General features: G+C 51.0%; 1 protein-coding gene across 8 annotated transcripts in view; it reads left to right on the top strand.

The window, feature by feature from the left end:
• The window catches only part of SHROOM2 (shroom family member 2), a 146,375-nt gene that overhangs the window by 65,018 nt on the left and 60,771 nt on the right, over positions 1-20,586 (top strand). For all 8 annotated transcript variants that reach the window (XM_089904818.1, XM_089904813.1, XM_089904820.1 and 5 more), the window contains exons 3-4: positions 10,853-10,984; positions 17,692-19,939. In XM_089904818.1, the coding sequence (XP_089760944.1) occupies positions 10,853-10,984; positions 17,692-19,939 (2,380 nt within the window). The remainder of the gene's footprint in view (positions 1-10,852; positions 10,985-17,691; positions 19,940-20,586) is intronic.

Here is a 20,586-nt window from a genome sequence, read left to right as displayed (position 1 = left end):
ATGGAAAGATGCCCTTCAAAGTCCAGTTGAGTGGAACACATACAAGCAGTTATAGAACTGTGTAGGCCCCATGAAAAAAAGTTTTAATTTTTAATTGTCGTAAAATACACATAACAAAACTTACCATCTTATCCATTAAGTGCACACTCTAAGTGTATTATTTCTCTGATGGTAAAAATGTCGAGCTCGTTGCACTTTTAAAGAGGAGAGGCCTTTGGGGTTCCGTGTGATGTGTTCACAGGACTCAGCAGGAGGTTTGGTCCCCAGGAAGCGGTCAGCTGTGCTCTGTTCTGGGAGGTGCCCCTAGGAGGCTCTGTTTATTGCTCTGTGATCAAGACAGACAGGATCACCCTAAGGGGTGGGTGTTGGAATGCCGGCTACAGTTACTCCAAGAGTGACTTTTTATTCCGCATTTATGAGTACTCAGAGTACCCCGTGGGCGTGGGACAACATTCACTTAGGAACGGGAACTGGGTGGGATACATCAGCCTTTCTCCCAAGCCCTCTCATCTTCCCATTTTGCCGCTCCGGAGAGCGGCCGTGTCAGTACTCATCTCTTAGGTTTCCTTTTAGAAGCAGGTACCTCCTTATGTGTTACACGTGAAAATGGGGGTTGGTCCAGGGTGAGTGCTCTGAGTCGAGATTTCTCCTGACCCCGTGCGGCTCCACCGTCTGGATACTCTGCTGTGTGTCTAGCAGGTCCTCTGTGTGTGGACATTTACGGTGCTTCCGGGGTACAGCAGACGGTGCTGCGGTGTGATGCTTTAGCACCCGAGACCGCATACATGTGCGTATAGGCCGTCCTGATCCATTCCTAGCGTGGGAGGTTTTGAGGCAGAAAGTACCGTGCATCGTGAAGTCTGTTTTTGTTGCCTTTGTGGATGTGATAGGTGACCGATGCTTTTACCGTTTAAATGGGCATTTCTGTCATTATGACCGAGGTTGGGCATCATTCCATGTGTTCAGAAGCTTTTTTTTTTTTTTTTTGAATTCGAGGAACATAGTTAAGGATCTAAAAACCGGATGATGTGAGTTCTGTGCGGAGTACCCACCATGAGAACTGGGGGTAGAAGGAGAGAGAAGGCCTGGGGGCCTGGCCCGTTCGCCGTGGAGCTGACTGCCTATCCAACAGACTTGTGGGGAGACCGATCATACTTTGGCTGTGAATGGTTGATGGGAGCCCTGGTGTAGAATCCCACTTTTGTAATCCGCATACCCGGTTTCCCTTTAAGTGAGGGGTGTGCAGGATGATTATCTAGTTTAGATAGAGCTTAATATTCTAAGTAACACATACAACCCAATATAAAACCAAACCAAGCAGTTTGTCCAAATGTTTTTTTTTTCAAACACAGTTAAAAACAAACTTAGGTGTTTTTAAATTTTTTAAAGGTAATTTTGGATTAAATTTTAATACTATGTGGGTATTATTTTTGCCTATTAGAAAAGTCTGAAACGGTGGTTTTGCCTAGAAATATGAATAAAATTCTACAAAACGGTTAATTAGTCAATACTAGGATCTGTTGATGTCATCTGGCACATGGTGAATTACGGTTGTAAGTACTGAAGGTGCACATAACAAGGAGTTTTAAAACTCCATATGGGGCTTCCCTGGTGGCGCAGTGGTTGAGAGTCCGCCTGCCGATGCAGGGGACGCCGGTTCGTGCCCCGGTCCGGGAAGATCCCACGTGCCGCGGAGCGGCTGGGCCCGTGAGCCATGGCCGCTGAGCCTGCGCGTCCGGAGCCTGTGCTCCGCAATGGGAGAGGCGACGGCGGTGAGAGGCCCGCGTACCGCAAAAAGAAAAAAGAAAAAAACTCCATACTAACTTACCATTTACCTTATTACAAAGGCACCAGTGAGTGCTTTTAACATGATTTCTCTTAAATCGGTGACGTTTTCTTCTCTATCTAAATCTCACCATTCTCGTGTTTCTTTATCCCTAGGCAACCACTAATCTGACTTGTATCTCAGAGATTAGTTAGCATTTTCTAACTAGTGTTATATGTAGAGCTCCAAAATGGATCATGTACTCTTTTTATATATATACATAAATTTATTTATTTATTTACTTTTGGTTGCGTTGGGTCTTCGTTGCTACACGTGGGTTTTCTCTAGTAGCGGCGAGCTGGGGCTACTCTTCGTTGCAGTGCGCGGGCTTCTCATTGTGGTGGCTTCTCTTGTTGCGGAGCATGGGCTCTAGGCGCGCGGGCTTCAGTAGTTGTGGCGCGTGGGCTCAGTAGCTGTGTCTCGCGGGCTCTAGAGTGCAGGCTCAGTAGTTGTGGCGCACAGGCTTAGTTGCTCCGCGGCATGTGGGATCTTCCCGGACCAGGGCTCGAACCCGTGTCCCCTGCACTGGCAGGCGGATTCTTAACCACTGCGCCACCAGGGAAGCCCTGGATCACGTACTCTTTAAAAAAAAAAAAAAAAAAGTGTTTAGTTTATGAAGGCACTCTGTAGTTAATTCATAAACTGAGCCACCAACACATCAGTATCAAATGTTGCCCTACCTGCGGATCACCAAATGATAAATGAGCTGCCTGAACCCTCAACTACCTGCCCAGCCCAGGCACCTTAAGAAAGCGTGGCTTTTCTGACGAAGATTGAAAACAGCTTAGGGTCCTGAGGGTAAGAGTGGCCAGCGCAGGCTTGGTTTTTCTCGGAGGTTCTGGGAAGAGGCGTGTACGCGCCTCGGTGTCAAACACATACCCGTGGCTTTATGAACAAAGTGGGCATCGTGGATCACATCCTGACGCCCTCCCGCTGGTGACAGCTGCTGGGTGTGCTTGTCTTGCTTCAGCCTGTGTGGCGAGCAGGGCACCCGGCGGCCAGGCGAGGGTGGTGGCGGGCTGACTTCACGAGGCGGTGGCGTCCGGTTTCACGGGGCATGGGCACCGCGTATCTTGTCATCGTTTAGAAGCCGGGACTGGGCGAGCGCGATGCCTGAGGAGACAAGGACCCAGATCACTGTCTCTCCCCAGCCACGTTTCTTTCCCAGACAGCTGAGAGCCAGCGCTTCCCTCCCAGAGTTGTGTCGGCTGGAAACAAAGCAGGGTAACAGGAAGCCCCACCGGGTGCACACATGTTCTCCTTTGAGATGTCCAGGTGGTATCCTGGCGTCTGCCCGGGAGTCAGCGGAACCAGGGCACCAGCAGGGGCAGCCTGGCTGTGCCTCCCGGGCACTTTGTCCTTCCCTCTTTGTTCGGCCAAGGAAGTGCTGCTTGCAGGAAAGTGTGGGAGGATGTGGTAACCTCTTCTTCTGTGTCTGTTTCTCTGTGTACTTGTCGCCTGCACTTTCTTCCCCCGTGTCGGCCCCTCCCTGGAGATCCTGATGGGCAGGTGTGGGATGGATCTCGGCGCTGGTATTTCCCTGAGGGCCACAGGCTAGTTTGCTGGGTGGCCGCAGTGCTCATACCACTGGCTTAAGCAAATGTGCTTGGAAAAGGTTAAGACCCGAAACTGGGTCACTCGAGGCCTTTTCCTGATTAACGCAGGTGTCGGTAAGCCCCTTGCTGTGGGAGACGTGCTGAAGTAGGGGACGCTTCTCGGCCGGTGCTGGGTTAAGGCTGTTGCCGTCCGATGCCGTAAAATGCTCACTAAAAGCTCTGTGTGCACATCACCGGGATACCATCCACTGTCCTCCGTTCACAGGGAAGTTGGTACCATACGTTCAGCTCCTAAAACGTACATGGAATTTCAAACACCGTAGGGAACGTGTCTCTTAACTGTCAGGCCATGAATTATATTGTATAGCTTGTAATGACTCTTTTGGTCTTCCTTCCAAATGTATATGGTAATATTAGTCTTGTGTACAGTGAACTTCGCCTGCCACTTCGTCGTTCGTGGCACTCTTGAGCCGTCCACTGCTGCGAGCAGTTTTTATGCCAGAGCCACGTTATGCATAGGGTTGACGTATGTTTCCTGCCTCTTTGCCGGAGGCCTTAAACCCTTCCGTGACTCTGCTTACGTCCGCTAAGCTTGCCTTCGGGAGGAGATTAACACCCAAGGATGGAGGTTCGCTGCAGGAGGCCGTAAGGGACGGCCACATGGGGTGGCGTGGCGACACATCTGAAGAAAGGAGGTGTCTGGTCTAGTGACGGCACCCACGCGTGCTAGGAGCAAGTTTCTTGCCCCGTGCGTGGGTTTCTGGACGTCACTGAGTTGCAGTGAGTTCTACACCAAGCCAGTGTCGTGCCGGGCTCCCCTCTGCTGCTGGTTCCTTGGAGCTGTCCTAGGGCAGGTGGCTCTGTGCGTGGCCCCAACATTGATGAGCGCAGGTGTTCCTGAAGCAGCAAGAGGAGAGAGATGGATAGGACGTCAGCAGGTTGTATCCCTCCTGCTTTTTTCCCTCCTCCCCCTTCCTCTCCTTTCTCCCCCCCCCCCGCCCCGCCCCACCAAGAGCTCTTCCTGGGGCAGAAACTGTGTGTTCCCACAGAGGGTGTCTGTCTTACTGGGGATGCTGATGGGTGTTGCTTTTGGAGGGTGGTCTGAGATTGATCGTTCAAATTTAAGGGGAAGGGTTTCCCTGGTGGCGCAGTGGTTGGGAGTCCGCCTGCCGATGCGGGGAACGCGGGTTCGTGCCCCGGTCCGGGGGGATCCCGCATGCGGCGGAGCGGCTGGGCCCGTGGGCCATGGCCGCTGGGCCTGCGCGTCCGGAGCCTGTGCTCCGCAACGGGAGAGGCCACAACAGTGAGAGGCCCGCGTACCGCAAAAAAAAAAAAAAATTTCAGGGGAAAAGTGTCTGTTTTGAGCATTTGCGGGATTTGTTCCTGTTTGTTCCTGTGCTTATTTTCTTCTTAAAACAGAGTAGACCCAGAGGTTTATCCTGGACAGACACCGACGCGTTTGGGCTGTTTGCCATTCTTGTTTTTATGAAATAAAATCAGGGGGAGAAAAAGCCACATAGAGCAGAATTGTTTTATTTGGGGAAAGGTTGCTTCTATTCAGATGTAGATTTAGTGTATGGCTTAACCAACTTAGTCAGTTGAATCTCTAGGTGACATGTTTCATATTCTAAGCCACGTAGAGAGTGGTAAACAGTTATGATTTTGTTTTTCATTAGAAGGCATGCGAGTGATGTTGATATAATTTAGTTTGGAAACGCTGGTGGTTCCTAATATATTAAGGCAGGCAGAGAATGTTTCACGTACTTTTGTTTCTATACCCTGACGTATAAGACTCTGTTGCTCTGTTGCTAATCGTTAGGGCTACTCGTACTTGGTTATGTTAATGGTTGCACATTTGAGTGTCTGGGGTGTCTTTACTGAAAAATCCATTCTGTTTAAATGTAGCCAAGAAGCTGCATCGGTGCCTTTCTGAAAACTGGGGACATGCACCGTGACCTCGGGTGGTTTGGACAAAGCGTTTTTAGTACGGGTAGTGCTGGGTGAGACAGTCCCCTTCACCCCCCTTTGCAAAAGTTAACGGAAAAATAGCCAGGCCATTTGGGTCTGCTCCAGTTGTGCCTGCGTTCATTGTGTGACATTTCTACGCGGTCTTTCCTGCTAATGCACCCGGGGAACGCCAGAGGCCGAGACAGGCGTGCACTTGCCCTTGCTGGGAGACAGATAAGGGGTGCCCCGGCCTCGTGGGGCGGAACCCTGATGCTTTTATCCCGTGTGAGTGCTGCTACACGGCCCTGGCATTGGTTTAAAATGCAGCTTTGATGTCTTGTATCAGTTTCAGCTATTTAGGTCATTTGGGAATTTTCCTCTTTACCTCTTTCGCCTCGTGTATAAAGGCAGGAGCTCCTGGACTCTTATCCCGGTTTATCAAGTGTGATGTCACCACCCACAGCATCGTGTTGTCAGATCAGTGCCCGGGAAAACAACTCCGCCATTCACAGAGTGGTCTGACCTCTGTTTTTATTCATTCACGTAATGTACGTTGGAAGCGCTCCAGCCAGGCGGCTGAAGTCGTACCCATAGGTCCTGCCCTTGGGGCGCTGGCAGCTGAGGGGACTGATGGGCATGGACAGGAAAAGCTCTGACAAGTGGTGGCTCTGGCGGAAGGAGGGAGGGCTGGAGCAGAGCTCAGCAGTCAGGCTGTCCTTTGAAGGCTGAGCCAGGTTTGAGACACAGACGTGGACCTAAGTCAGTGATGCCGGGACCTCCTAAAGAGGCTGGCAGAGCGGATGGGGGAAGGGAGGAAGGGTTGCTCGGGGCTAGAGCGGCGAGTCTCAGACCTGAGCTCGCCTCTGAATGACCTTGAGGGCTTGTGCAAACACAGCCATCCCGGCGATGCCAGTGCCACCTGGCCCGGGCTTCGCTCCGTGGCAGTTGGGAGCAGCTGAGGGCGGTGGGGTGAGGGCAGGAGCTGCCAGAGCTGAGTTGCAGGGAGACTGGTGTGGTAGAAGGTAGAGACAGCTCGGGAGAGGGAGAGGCCGGTCAGCATCTGTCCTCTAGAGGCTTGACCGGCGCAGGAAGGAAGCAGCAGCTCAGGGCAGGCTTCATTTTGTGTCTGTAGGGGGGTGCTTTTTATGTGTGTGTTTCACTTTTAAAGAATAAAAAGGCTGTTTGCAGTTGTCGCCTTCCTCCAGCCCAGTATCTCGAGGGCCTGTACCCTCTGTGGGCCTGTCCCTCGGGGCCTCTGCACACCCTCCCTCCGTAAGCTTCTGGGGGCTCCTTGCCCGGAACTCACCCCCGTCACCCGCAGGACTCACTGGGAAGCATTTGAGGAACTTTCCAGCCTTCCCTTTATCTGGAAGGCCCCTCCCCACTGCCGCCCCCCTTGACGCTTGCTTCTAAGATGCCCCAAGCATCACTGTTGGTTTTATTTTCCCCGAGGATGTCGCCTGCAGCCAACACACCCTGTGGTGCCCCCCTCACAGTGTCCCGCCAGGCCCTTCCCGTTGGCTTCCCAGCCTGCAGGCCTGGTACTGTCAGCCCCCCCCCCCCCCCCCCGCCTCCGCGCTCGTGGGGACCACATGTGGACTGCGTTTATTTTCTGAGGCAGCGCCTGTTGGCCGCACTTGGAAACGTTAGGAAAATAATCCGGCGTTCACGTGATTTTTTTTTTTTTTTTGAGGGACTTCTGCTCTTTCTCTGAATGAGAAACATTTCATTGAAGCCCTTATTTTAATAATTTCTTTTTAAAAATGAATTTTCTGTATCTAGATCCATTCTTAACTTTCATTGGTATCCTAGCATTTTTTATATTTGAGATCTACACCCCTTCCCTTCAAAAAAAAAAAAAAAGACTACCTAGCATAAAAAATTATTTTTAGAAATTGAAGTAAATTTAGATTAATTTTGGTGTGCACCTTTTGGGAAGGGTTTCAGAGAACCCTCATTAGGGCGAATAATTTGATTTGGAAGCCAGAAAACCCGGTGTTAATAGTCAGCAGCATTGCTTTTCAGTATTTATGTGGAAGGAATATTATGCCATATTAAAAATGACGTTTTGGAAAAGTGACAGTGGCCTGGAGATTCAATGCTCACCAAACCAGGCGGGCTGCAGAGAGAAAGGGCCCCGCCAAGTCTGCACGATGCTCTCAGCCGTCTGAAACGGGGGAAGAAATGCAGAGATGTTACCCACCGTTCATCTTCAGATTACGGGTTATCCTCCTTTATTGTCTTAATCGCATTTCAATTTTTAAATGTTCCATGTTTTCTACAATATGCCTATTCTTTAAGCTTTCCGAGCAGCAGTGGCCATTTGAATGAAAAGGCTTTCTTCCCTGTACACTGGGGTGACCCATGGTAGTGGCTGTTAGTCTCCCGTGGGCGTGACTTGGACTCAGCCCTGTTGCGTTTCCGGAGCTGGCAGGGTTGTGCAGCTGCACGCACAGGAGGGGTCAGCACCCGCACCCCGGCCGGGTCACGGCTGTTTCCTCCCTGGCATCGCTGACCACACTGCCTTGCACAGAAGCGTGACCTTGGATGTCTCTGGGCTGAGCCGTGCCGTCCTTCTTCCTCCCGGAAAGGGCGTCCTTGCTGGTCTCCCCAGCCGAGCTGGCTTGTGTCTGACTGCGTGGCCTGCGGAGGGGGCGTTCCTTTCACAGCTCTCCCTTCTTTTCGTGTTTGATGTCTGTGGGGGGGCTGGTCCAGCTGTGGCAGACATAGCAGACATCCCGCCCGCCAGGACAGGAAGGTTCGGGTGTGCCTTTCCTTCCGACACGCGTGGCCCCCTGAGGGGGCAGGGCGGTTAACCCCTAACCGGGTACCACCAGGTACCATGTGGTCCGAGTTCTCCGAGGCCCTCACATCGGGGCACCTTGCCCACCTGTTTTGGCACAGCCTGTGGCCTGTGCACCCCTCATGGCCCCAGACTTCCAGGGACCCGGGTGGTTTAAAGCCACCTGGAGTGCGTATCTTGTGTGGGAAGAAACACCATCTCGCTGTTGAAACGAGCGCCTTAAATCGGCCCCTGCCATTTCTGTTCCATCTGGGAACGCTAGGTGGCGCCAGAGCGTTCGGTCCCCAGAGCTTTCCTGCCCAGTGTGGTTACGGGCTTGTGGTGGAGAGACCAGCCCTCAGCCACATGTCCTCCTCCTTTCATCAGCAGAATCCAGTTTTAAACATCAGAGGGGCTGACAGAAACTGCCTGAACCTTCCTCGATTCCCAGATACGTTCACTGTGCTCTAGGAAAGTCTGAGGACCTGACGAGAGCCACATACGTAGGAAAATTTCAGTCTCCCCAGGAGCCATGGTTCCTCACTTAGAGCTTCTAGGTACCACCCTTTTCACTGTGTTTTCCTTTTTTTTTAAAGCTCCAATTAGTACCGTAACTGTTGACTGTGTCTCCTCGAAGTAGAGGCATATATCTGTGTACAGACATACCTTGCTGTGTTGTGCTTCACAGATACTGCGTGTTTTTTGTTTGTTTTACAAATGGAAGGTTGTAGCAACCCTGTGGCAAGCAAGTCTGTTGGCAGCATTTTTGCAACAGCACTGGCTCACTTTGTGTCCTCACAGTATTTCAGACTTTTCCACTATCATATTTGTTACGGTGATCAGTGATCTTTGATGTTACTAATATTATTACTAGGGCTCAGATAATAGCGTTTTTCAGCAATAAAGTCTTTTAAAATTAAGGTATGTACATTGTGTTTTTGTAGGCATGATGCTATTGCACACTTGGTGGACTATAGTATAGTGTAAACATAGCTTTTATATGCACTGGGAAACCAAAAAGTTCACGTGACTACCTTTATTACAATGTTCACTTTATTGTGGTGGTCTGGAACCCAGCTTGAAACATCTCCAAGGTCTGCCTGTATTATCCTTTAAAATAAGAGGAGAAACATTTACTCTTCTGAAAGAGCACGACTGCCCCAGTAAACCAGCTGGTTCCCCACCCATTCCAATTACAGAGTTGAAATATGTTACCACAAAGTGTAAGGCGTTTTCTTTTCGAAGCCTCTTTTTCCTTTGCCTGCAGTTTGTCTAGTTTGTTTCCTTCATTAATTACCTGTAAAGGAAGATGACAGACGTTACGGATATTATAGCACAGGAAAAGCCATCTGAAAATGAAATTCACGTGGCCAGAACCTTCCTTACGAGGATTTTGAGAAACTTTATGAGGTACAGTTTTGGTTTTACAATTCCTTTACTTCTGTGGTGTGATGAATTCGTCTGTTTTATGCTTTAGCTCGTGGGAAACTATCAAAAAGTCAACACATTCCACATTTTGCCACCCGTGTATTTTTCCTCGTTTCTGAGTCATCAGAAGGTTTATGTTATAAATGCTTTCTGGGTTTTCTTTAATATTCGTTGTTGCATAATATTCTTTAATGTTTTTGCCTGTTGGAAGAATGTTTGATCCCCATCAGGTACTTAGAGGCTCAGTTGAACCCTTTCTCCGATCTCGATTGGGCTGTAAAGTGTCCTTGGTGAGGCTAGATCCGTCTTAAATTGCAGGAGGGGGCTTCCCTGGTGGCGCAGTGGTTGAGAGTCCATCTGCCAATTCAGGGGACACGGGTTCGTGCCCCGGTCTGGCAGGATCCATCATGCCGCGGAGCAGCTGGGCCCGTGAGCCATGGCCGCTGAGCCTGTGCGTCCGGAACCTGTGCTCCGCAATGGGAGAGGCCATAGCAGTGAGAGGCCCGCGTACAGCAAAAAAAAAAAAAAAAAATTGCAGGAGGAGGGGCGAGCACAAGCCATGTGCTCCTGCAGCAGCTTTACCCAGGAGGCCCTGTGATGTTCCTACGTCGGCTGCAGGGCTGTCCAACTGGACATGCTGTTTCACACCTGGGCAGGTGTGGTCAAAAACCTAATAAGCCACCCACGGATGGTGGGGACGGTGGAGGGGGGCAGGGAAGGCTCCTGCCACGTTCAGAAGCCCTGGCAGGAATGGACTGGAGCCTGTTGGTCTTAGGGCGTGGTGATTCCCATGACAGGAGCCCTTAGATGACTTCGGACGCTCTGGGAGGCTCAGAGGAATACGTGTCCACCAGTCCCCGTTAACTGCAGGATAGCTGTGTTCACTTAGTGAAGTGAGTGAATAAATAAATGCAGTCAAAACTCCGCGGGACCCAGCTCAAGCTTTTCTGCAGCCCAGTGCCTTCTCCTCAAACAGGCTAAGGGCGTGTGCAAAGTTGCACTGACACCGGACAGACAGAAGATGCTGCTGTGTCTTGGGGATGGGGCAGCGGGGGTCGTGGGCAAGATTCATGCACTTACTTAGAATAAATTTGGAAGCCTAAGGGCTGGTTCACATTCTGGGGCCTGTGATTCTCGCCCGGGGATGTTCTCCGGTAACGAACCTGTACAAAGAGCGTTGGTGCCCGGATGCAGTGGGAAGCACCTGACAGCGATGCAGTAAATCACCCAGGAATCGTTTCTGCCTCCCGCTCCTTTCTTGGCCTGAAGTTGTCCATGTTGTGAAGTCCCTGAGTCATCTGCATCCTTTTTCAGGAGGAATGAGCTGAGCTGGAGGCCGCACTCCTGGCACGTCACCAAGTTCTCCGACAGCCACCCCGAGACATCGGCATCTCCGTTCCCCTCTACCAGCTCCTGCCCCTTGTGGCCAGGCCAGCACCACGCCAGGTAGGCACGCCTTTCCCGCCGGGATGGGAAGCTGGTTTCACTTTCTGCCACGCTCATGACTTCCCTGCCTTGTCGTAATTGTGCATTTCTCACTTTATTTTAGTTTTTGTTGAGGTACAGTTAATTTATGATATTATTCATTTCCGGTGTACAACATAGGGATGCAAAATTTCTATAGCTTATACTCCATTTAAAGGTATCATAAAGTATTGGCTCAGTTCTCTGTGCTGTACAGTATATCCTTGTAGCTTATTTATTTTATAGCTTATACCTCTTCCTCCCCTACCCCTATCTTGCCCCGTCGCCCTTCCCTCTCCCCACTGGGAACCACAAATTTGTTCTCTACGTCTGTGAGTCTGCTTCTGTTCTGTTATATTCGTTTGTTTATTTTTTTAGGTTTCACATATAACTGATATCATACAGTATTTGTCTTTCTCTGTCTGACTTAGTTCATTAAGCGTAATACCCCTCTAGGCCCATCCATGTAGATGCAAATGGCAAAATTTCATTCTTTTTTATGGCTGAGCAGTATTCCATTGTGTGTGTGTGTGTGTGTGTACATGTATAATTTATACCAATCTTCTCCTTGTAAATAATGCTGCTATGAACATTGGGGTGCATGTATCTTTTCAAATCAGTGTTCTCATTTTCTTTGGGTATATACTCAGGAGTGGAATTGCTAGATCATAGGGTAGTCCTATTTTTAGTTTTTTGAGGAACCTCCATACCGTTTTCCACAGTGGCTGCACCAGTTTACATTCCCACCAACACTGAACAAGTGTTCCTTTTTCTCTACGTCCTCACCAGCAGTTGTTATTTGTTGTCTTTTTGATGGTGTGAGGTGATACCTCATTGTGGTTCTGATTTGCATTTCTCTGATTAGTGATGTTGAGCACTTACCATGTGCCATCTGTATGTCTCCTTTGGAAAAATGTCTGTTCAGTTCTTCTGCACATTTTTAAATCAGGTTTGTTTTTTTAGATATTGAGTTGGATGGGCTGTTTATATATTTTGCATATTAACCCCTCATTGGTCATATCATTTGCAAATATCTTCTCCCATTCAGTAGGTTGTCTTTTCATTTTGTCGATGGTTTCCTTCCCTCTGAAAAAAAAAAAGGCCTTTAATTTTCGGAATTTCCCCGGTGGCGCAGTGGTTAAGAATCCGCCTGCCAATGCAGGGGACACGGGTTCGAGCCCTGGTCCGGGAAGATCCCACATGCAGTGGAGCAACTAAGCCTGTGTGCCACAACTGCTGAGCCTACGCTCTAGAGCCCGCAAGCCACAACTCCTGAAGCCCACGTGCCTAGAGCCTGTGCTCCACAACAAGAGAAGCCACCACAATAAGAAGCCCGTGTACCACAATGAAGAGTAGCTCCTGCTCACCGCATCTAGAGAAAGCCTGCGTGCAGCAACAAAGACCCAGCACAGCCATAATTAATTAATTATTTATTTAAAAAAAAAAGCCTTTAGGGCTTCCCTGGTGGCGCAGTGGTTGAGAGTCAGCCTGCCGATGCAGGGGACACGGGTTCGTGCCCCTGTCCGGGAAGATCCCACATGCCGTGGAGTGGCTGGGCCCATGAGCCATGGCCGCTGAGCCTGCGCGTCCGGAGCCTGTGCTCCGCAACGGGAGAGGCCACAGCAGTGAGAGGCCCGCGTACCGCAAAAAAAAAAAAAAAAAAAAGCCTTTACTTTTAATTAGGTCCCATTTGTGTATTTTTGCTTTTCTTTCTTTTGTCTTAGGAGACAGATCCAAAAAAATATTGCTACAGTTTGTATCAGAGAGTGTTCTGCCTATGTTTTCCTCTAGGAGTTTTATGGTTTCTGGTCTTAAATTTAGGTCTTTAATCCATTTTGAGTTTATTTTTGTGTATGGTGTTAGCGAGTGTTCTAATTCATTCTTTTACATGTAGCTGTCCAGTTTTTCCAGCACCACTTATTGAAGAGGCTGTCTTTTCTCCACTGTATATTCTTGCCTCCTTTGTCGTGGATTAATTGACTATAAGTGTGTGGGTTTACTTCTGGGCTCTCTATTCTGTTTCATTGTTGTATGTGTCTGTTGTTGTGCCAGTACCATATTGTTTGATGACCGTAGCTTTGTGGTATAGTCTGAAGTCAGGGATTGTGATACCTCCAGCTCTGTTCTTCTTTCTCAAGATTGTTTTGGCTCTTCAGGGTCTTTCATGTTTCCATGCAAATATTAAAATTATTTATTCTTGTTCTGTGAAAAATGCCCTTGGTATTTTGATAGGGATTGCATTGAATCTGTAGATTGCCTTGGGTAGTATGGTCATTTTAACAGTATTCTTCCAGTCCATGAACACGGTATATATTTCCATCTGTGTATGTCATCTTCAGTTTCCTTCATCAGTGTCTTACAGTTTTCTGAGTATAGGTCTTTTACCTCCTTGGTTAGATTTATTCCTAGGTATTTAGTTCTTTTTGATACAGTGGTAAATGGGATTGTTTCCTTAGTTTCTCTGTCAGATAGTTCATTGTTAGTATGCAACACATTTTTTGGTATTGATTTTGTATCCTACAACTTGACCAAATTCACTGATGAGCTCTAATAGTTTTTTGGTGGCGTCTTTAGGATTATCTAGGTACAGGAAGTCCCCTACATACGAACGAGTTCTGTTCTGAGAGCACGTTTGTAAGTCCAGTTTGTTCGTTAAGTCCAACAAAGTTAGCCTACGTACCCAACTAACACAGTCAGCTATATAGTACTGTACAGTAAGAGTTTTATAATACTTTTCACACAAACAATGCATAAAAAAACAAACACAAAAAATAAAACATTTTTAATCTTATAATACAGTACCTGGAAAAGTACAGTAGTCCAGTACAGTAGCTGGCATCCAGGGGCTGGCATCGAGTGAACAGGCCAGAAGAGTTACTGACTGGAGGAGGGAGAGGAGGTGGGAGATGTAGAGCTGAAGGATCGTCAGCAATAGGAGACAGAGGGGGAGCTGCAATTTCACTCACTCCTCACGTTGCTGGCCCAGGTTCTGGTTCCTTGCTGGATTCAATTCTATCTACCCTCTTGAAAAAATGATCCAGTGATGTCTGGGTAGTAGCCCTTTTTTTTTTTTTTTTTTTTTTTTGCGCTACGCGGGCCTCTCACTGCCATGGCCTACTCCTGTTGCGGAGCACAGGCTCCGGACGCGCAGGCTCAGCGGCCATGGCTCACGGGCCCAGCCGCTCCGTGGCACGTGGGATCCTCCCGGACTGGGGCACGAACCCGCGTCCCCTGCATCGGCAGGCGGACTCTCAACCACTGCATCACCGGGGAAGCCCGGTAGTAGCACTTTTCTTCTCGTCATAGATGACACGGTAGCACTGGATTGCATTCTGAACGGCTGCTGCAGCCTTTGTGTACCGTTCTAAGTTTGGGTCCTGTGCCTCGAAAACTAACAGTGCCTCCTCAGATAAAGAAAATCCCCTGCCGTTTCCTGCATCGTGAATCTCCTTGGTTCTTCAGCTACTTCTTCCTCTTGTTCCTCTTTGTGCTCTCTCTGGGCCTCCAGTTCTGTCAGGTCTCCATTAGTAAGCTCCTCGTGTTACACAGCAAGGAGTTCAATGAAATCATCCTCTTGCAGATCTCGCTTGAAATAAAGATACTGTACTCCTGGACTCTACACAGTCCTGTACAGTACACAGAAGCACAGCCCCTTGTAGAGGATGCACGCACGTGACAACGTGCCAGACACGTGAACTAGCTTCTGTGATTGGACAGGCGAATGCGTGTTGCCGTCTTTGAAAGTTCTCAACTTGAAGGTTCGTAGGTAGGGGGCTTGCTGTGCAGTGTCACGTCATCTGCAAGCAGTGACAGCAGTTTGACTTCTTCCTTTCCAGTTTGGATTCCTTTTATTGCTTTTACTTTGATTGCTGTGGCTAAGACTTCCAAAAGTATGCTGAATAAGAGCGGTGAGAGTGGGCATCCTTGGCTTGTTCCTGATCTTAGAGGAAATGCTTTCAGCTTTTCACCATTGAGGGTGATGTTGGCTGTGGGTTTGTCATAGATGGCCTCTGTTATGTTGAGGTACGTCCCCTCTGTACCCACTTTGTTGAGAGTTGTTATTCATAATGGATGCTGAATTTTGTCAGAACCTTTTTCTGCATCTCTTGAGCTGATCATATGGTTTTCGTCCTTCAGTTTGTTAATGTGGTGTCTCACGCTGGTTGATTTGTAGATATGGAACCATCCTTGCATCCCTGGGATAAATTCCACTTGATCATGGTGTATGATCCTTTTAATATATTTTTTGGATTCAGTTTGCTAATATTTCGTTGAGGACTTTTCATCTACGTGCATCAGTGGTACTGACCTGTAATTTTATTTTTCTGTGATATCTCTGTCTGGTTTTTGTATCAGGGTGATGCTGGCCCTGTAGAATGAGTTCAGAGCATTCCTTCCTTTGCAATTTTTAGGAAAGTCGGAGAAGGAAAGGCATTAGTTCACCAGATGAAGCCATCTGGTCCTGGACTTTTGTCTGTTGGGAGTTATTGTTTGTTTTTTTAGATTGAGTTTCATTACTGGTAATTGGTTTGTTCATATTTTCTACTTTCTGGTTCGGTCTTGGGAGATTGTACTTTCCTAGAAATTTGTCCATTTCTTCTAGGTTGTGTTTCTGTGGTATCAGTTACAACTTTTTTCATTTCTGGTTTTATTGATTTGGGGCCCTCTTTTTTTCTTGATGTGCCTGGCTAAAGATTTATCGATTTTGTTTACCTTTTCGAAGAATCGGCTTTTAGTTTTATTGATCTTTGTTAATGGCTTTTTAGTCTGTATTTCATTTATTTCTGCCCCAATCTTCATGATTTCTTTTCTTCTGCTAACTTTGGGCTTTGTTTGTTCTTTTTCTAGTTCCTGTAGGTATAAGGTTAGGTTGTTCGAGCTGTTTGTTTGTTTCCTGAGGTAAGCTTGTGTTGCTCTAAACGTCCCTCTTAGGACTGCTTTTGTTGTGTCCCATAGATTTTGGCTTGTTGTGTTTTAAATATCATCTTTCTTGACCTGAGAATGATGTTCTTTTTCTGATGAGAAAAGGCCGTGGACACACCGTTACTGGTAGGACTCTAAATTTTTTCACTGAGCAGGCAGGTGTATAATGCCTGAAAACAAAAAATAAAACACCAAGAGAAAGGACAAGCAAGTGTGCTTCCTCATTTATGTTGTCCAGCTGATAAATCAGGAGCCTGGAGGCTTCGCTTTCTGGCTGAATCCCTTTGGGCCAGCCGAGTGGGATGGCTGTCCGCGTCCCCCACGTGTCCACAGCCACCACGTTACTTATTGCTGGGCAGGTTTTTTGGCCAAAGCTCCCCCAGGAAATTCTGTTAAACACCAGCACTCTCTCCCCAAACCCCAGGTTGCTGTGTGGAGGTACAGGGGAAACCAGGGGGCTTCACAGCCCATGTGCCAGGCCTGGTGGTTTCTTGGTTACTGTGAGACAGAGGATGTTAGAATGGTGAGCTGGTGGAAGCGGCGGCGGGGGGGGGGGGCACTGCTCAACCTGGCTTCTCTGGAGCCCACATTTTGGGGTCAGAAGGGCTAATGCAAGGCACACATGGGAGAGCACCATGGGTGTGTTGGCTTGGAGATGTTCCTCCTGGCCACGTGGAGCGTCCAGTAATCTCCTGGAAGAATCCCCTCAGGAATACTGGTGGGAGGATGGAGAAGAACATGCTCCATTTCTGCGAAGGGTACCTGGTCTGTCCTCTGCAGACATGGCGTGGAACGGTCATGGCCTCCCTCGTATGACTTAATGAAAGCACTTAACATGGCTGGATAAAGAGTTTCATTATTGAGAGCTTTAAGTGTGCAGTAGTAGCACTATGTCTAAAAAAAAAAGTACATACGTCTTAAAATACTTTATTGCTAAAAAATGCTACTCATCGTCGGAGCTTTCATTAAATCACAGGCACATGTCATTTCAAAATGAGGCATGCCTGTGATTTTAATATCTGGGTTTGGAAAAGTCATGTTATCTCTGAACTTGCCTTTTTAAGTTGAAGATCGTTCTCTTTTGATGGCTTTCTTTGTGTTAGCAGTCCGTAGTATGAATCATTTCCTGCACTCAACCAGGGGGCCACAGACTCGTCTCGCAGGGGGCCAGACAGGATTGACACCTCAGGCTGGTGGGCCAGTGTCCGCGGCAGCCGCGCAGCTCTGCCGTTGGGAGCAAAGCACACAGCCATGACCGAGTTCCCGTCAAACTCGAGTTATGAGCACTGAAATCGGAATTTCGTATCATTTTCACGCATCAGGAAGTACTCTTTTGATTCCGTGCCCCGCCCCGCCCCCATTAAAAAACTCTAAAAGCCGTCCTTAGCTCACGGGCTGCGGTTTGCTATCTGCGACACTTAACCGGTGACTGAGGATCAAGGTGCTCACAGGAGCATTGCCTGCTGCTGCCTGCTCTGGACCTGGTCCAGCCTGTGGGTGTCAAGCTGAGAGATGTACCGCGGCGTGGAAGGTTTTCTGTTTGGGGACAGGCGTCGTGTGGGTAGGACTCGGTCCTTTCAGCCTGCCCTTGGAAAGCTGCTCTTTGAAATGGGAAAACTTAGACGCGCCGCACCCAGGGGTCTCGCTCCGGGACGAGTGGCTGCCTTCTGCCCAGGGCCAGCCGCTCCTACGTGCATTGTCTCATCTTGCCCTTTGTTGCAACATGACTCTAAAGCACGCTGTTGCCTGTGGTTCTTGTTTCCTAGCTCTTCGTCGCAGGACCTGTCGAGCGGGCTGTGGGAGCAGACACATCTGCTGCGCGCCTCTGACCGCTTCAGCTCCCTGGGCAGCGTGGACAGCCTGGACCAGCCTGCCCAGCCCTACCCGTCCGGGCGCCTCTCGGCTGCCAAGTCCAACAGCAGCATCGACCACCTGGGCGGCCCGAGCAAGCGGGACTCCGCTTACGGCTCCTTTTCCACCAGCTCCAGCACGCCTGACCACACCCTGCCCAAGGCGGATGCCTCCTCTGCTGAGAACATCCTCTACAAAGTGGGCCTTTGGGAGGCCTCCGCCGGAGGCAGCGACCGGCAGGGCCTGGCTGCCGGCGACCCTCAGTGTGTGGACGAGAGGCTCGGGTGCTTCCCCCCCAGGGTCCCCTGTGACAGCAGCAGGAGCCCCAGGCCCGAGGACAGCCCTGAGCCCAAGCTAGCTGCTTCCGGGAGGTCCAGTTTTGGGCCAGTCTGGTATGTTCCCGATAAGAAGAAGGCCTCTTCGTCCCCTCCTCCGCCCCCTCCCCCTCTCCGCAGTGACAGCTTTGCGGCCACTAAGAGCCACGAGAAGACCCAGGGCCCTCCATTCTCAGAGGCGGCCACCACGCATCACCCTCCGGGCGTGACCCGCGCTCAGTCCCCCAGCGACTGGCGACCGGAAGCGGCCGATCAGCCGCAGAGACCAGCGCGCCTGGGCGACGGGAGGAGAGCCGGAAGCTCGGGCTGTGCGCCGGGTGTCCCCCTGGACTGCGGGTGGCCGCCGTGCGACAGCGGGGCCAGGGCCCTCCCGGGGGCCCCCAGCCGGCTCCAGGCCTCCCTGTCCAGCACGGACGTGCGCTGCCCGCCACCTTCGCCCGCGTGCCAGCACCCGCGCCACTCCAGCGACGAGAGCCCCTTCTTTCACGAGGGGCCCGGTGCCGCCACGTGGCTCAGGGAGCAGCCGCCTGCCGAGCGCTTCCCGGATGACAGCGCCGCTCCGGTGGGGCGGACCAGCGCTGGCGACCAGAAGGGGGACTGTGGCGCGCAGAGCCGCTACTACTGCGTGACCTCCAGACGCGGCCCGCAGGGCGGCGCCCCGGCCGCGCAGCCCCGCTGCTACCCGCCCCGGCTCGAGGGGCCCCCGGGCGCCCGGCAAAGGGGGAGGGTGGCGCCGGCGGACAGGGAGGCCGGGGGCCACTGCGAGGGAGCCGAGGAACCGCCCGCGGCCGGCCTCGTGGAAACGGCGAGTGTGAAGAGGGTCGCAGGCGGCTTCGCGTGGGGCCACGCGGGCGGCGAGATCTGCCCCCTGCAGACGCCCATGCTGCACTCGCTGACCCAGGAAGGGGTGCACCGGCCCGAGGCCGGCCACGAGGGCGCCCCGGAGAGGCCCCCGCCCGAGGCCCTGGCGGGCAAACCCATGCGGAGGAGCGACCGTTTCGCCACCACCCTGAGGAACGAGATCCAGCTGCGGCGAGCCAGGCTGCAGAAGAGCCGGAGCACGGCAACCCTGGCCGGCGCCGCGGAGGGGGACGAGACCACCGCCGAGGCAGAGGCGCGCGGCTGGGGGGTGCAGCCGGCAGGGGGCGCCCCGGAAGCCGCCTTCTCCAGCACTTATAAGGACCACCTGAAGGAGGCGCAGGCCCGTGTCCTGAGGGCCACGTCGTTTAGGCGCCGTGACCTGGAGCCCAGCCCGTCGGACCCCGACACCCTCCCTCGCGTCTGGGAGGCGGCCCCGGCCAGGCTGCCCTCGAGCGCCGGCGGCGCACTGCACGCCCCGCGCATCGCAGGCCGGAGGCGCTTCACGGCCGAGCAGAAACTGAAGTCCTACTCCGAGCCCGAGAAGATGAACGAGGTGGGGCTCGCGGGGGATGAGCGCCCGCGCCAGCGACCCGCGCCTCCCGACGAGACCGTGCGCACCTTTGCCGACAGGTGGAAGTTTTTTGAGGAAACCAGCAAGCCCGTAGGCCAGCGGTCGGGGCTGAGGCCGGCACCCTGTGGGTTCCCCAAGGAGAAGCCAGAGAGGCCTTGGACAGCGGGCCCCGGAAAGGAGGGAAAGGTGGGGAGATCAGACCCGCCTCAGAGGCTGGGAACCTTTGCAGAGTATCAAGCCTCGTGGAGGGAACAGAGGAAAGCCCCGGAAGCCAGGAGTTCTGGGAGGTACCACTCGGCAGACAACATCCTGGACGTGGGTCTGGACCAACACGAGAGGCCACAGTACATCCACGGAAGGTCCCGGTCGTCGCCCTCGACCGACCTCTACAAGCAGGTAAGCGTCCTGCAGGGAGCCAGGACAGAGCCACCGTAATCCCATCTTAAGGTGCGTATAGGACAGCCCCAGGATATCATGGCCCACTGCCGTTGTGACTTGTGTCCAGCTGTCTGAGCGTTTACGTGCACCAGCTTTTCTAGTATCAGCACCTGGGGACAGAGGCGATACACTCATGACAATTGCGAGTGCCCTGTTTTCACCCACATCTCGAGTTCCCAGCCTCATTGTCAGCTCTCGCTGAAGCGGTCTTTCCCTTTGATTAGCTTGCCCTTAATATACAAAGGGAAGAAATTGGGGGAGATGATAGAAAATGGCAAGCTCTCCTCTGAAATTACAAGGGGTGCTTTATAGCAAGGCTTAAGGCAACACGTGATCGTTTCCAAACCTTGATGTCACTTGATGCTATTAGTTTTCTTCTTAGTCCCTTTTTGTGGTGAAATATCTTTAAAGGTTGTTCTGGGGCAAATGCAATTGAAAATGCAGTGCGTTAAACTATTTCACTTTTTTTTTAAAGTAGGAGTTTTGATGGTGAAAGTTGATGGGAAGCTTCCTGAAAAGCTATACATTTGTATCCATACCTCAAAGTCCATAGTCAGTCTCCCTCTCCCACTCTCTCTGCTTTTTCTCCCCCTTCCATCTGCATT

The sequence above is a fragment of the Delphinapterus leucas genome, chromosome X (genome assembly GCF_059928025.1).
Source record: "Delphinapterus leucas isolate spDelLeu-1000000601 "Yukka" chromosome X, BTC_Dleu_Yukka2, whole genome shotgun sequence".
NCBI classification, from domain to species: domain Eukaryota; kingdom Metazoa; phylum Chordata; class Mammalia; order Artiodactyla; family Monodontidae; genus Delphinapterus; species Delphinapterus leucas.
This window is presented reverse-complemented; position numbering and strand designations above follow the sequence as displayed.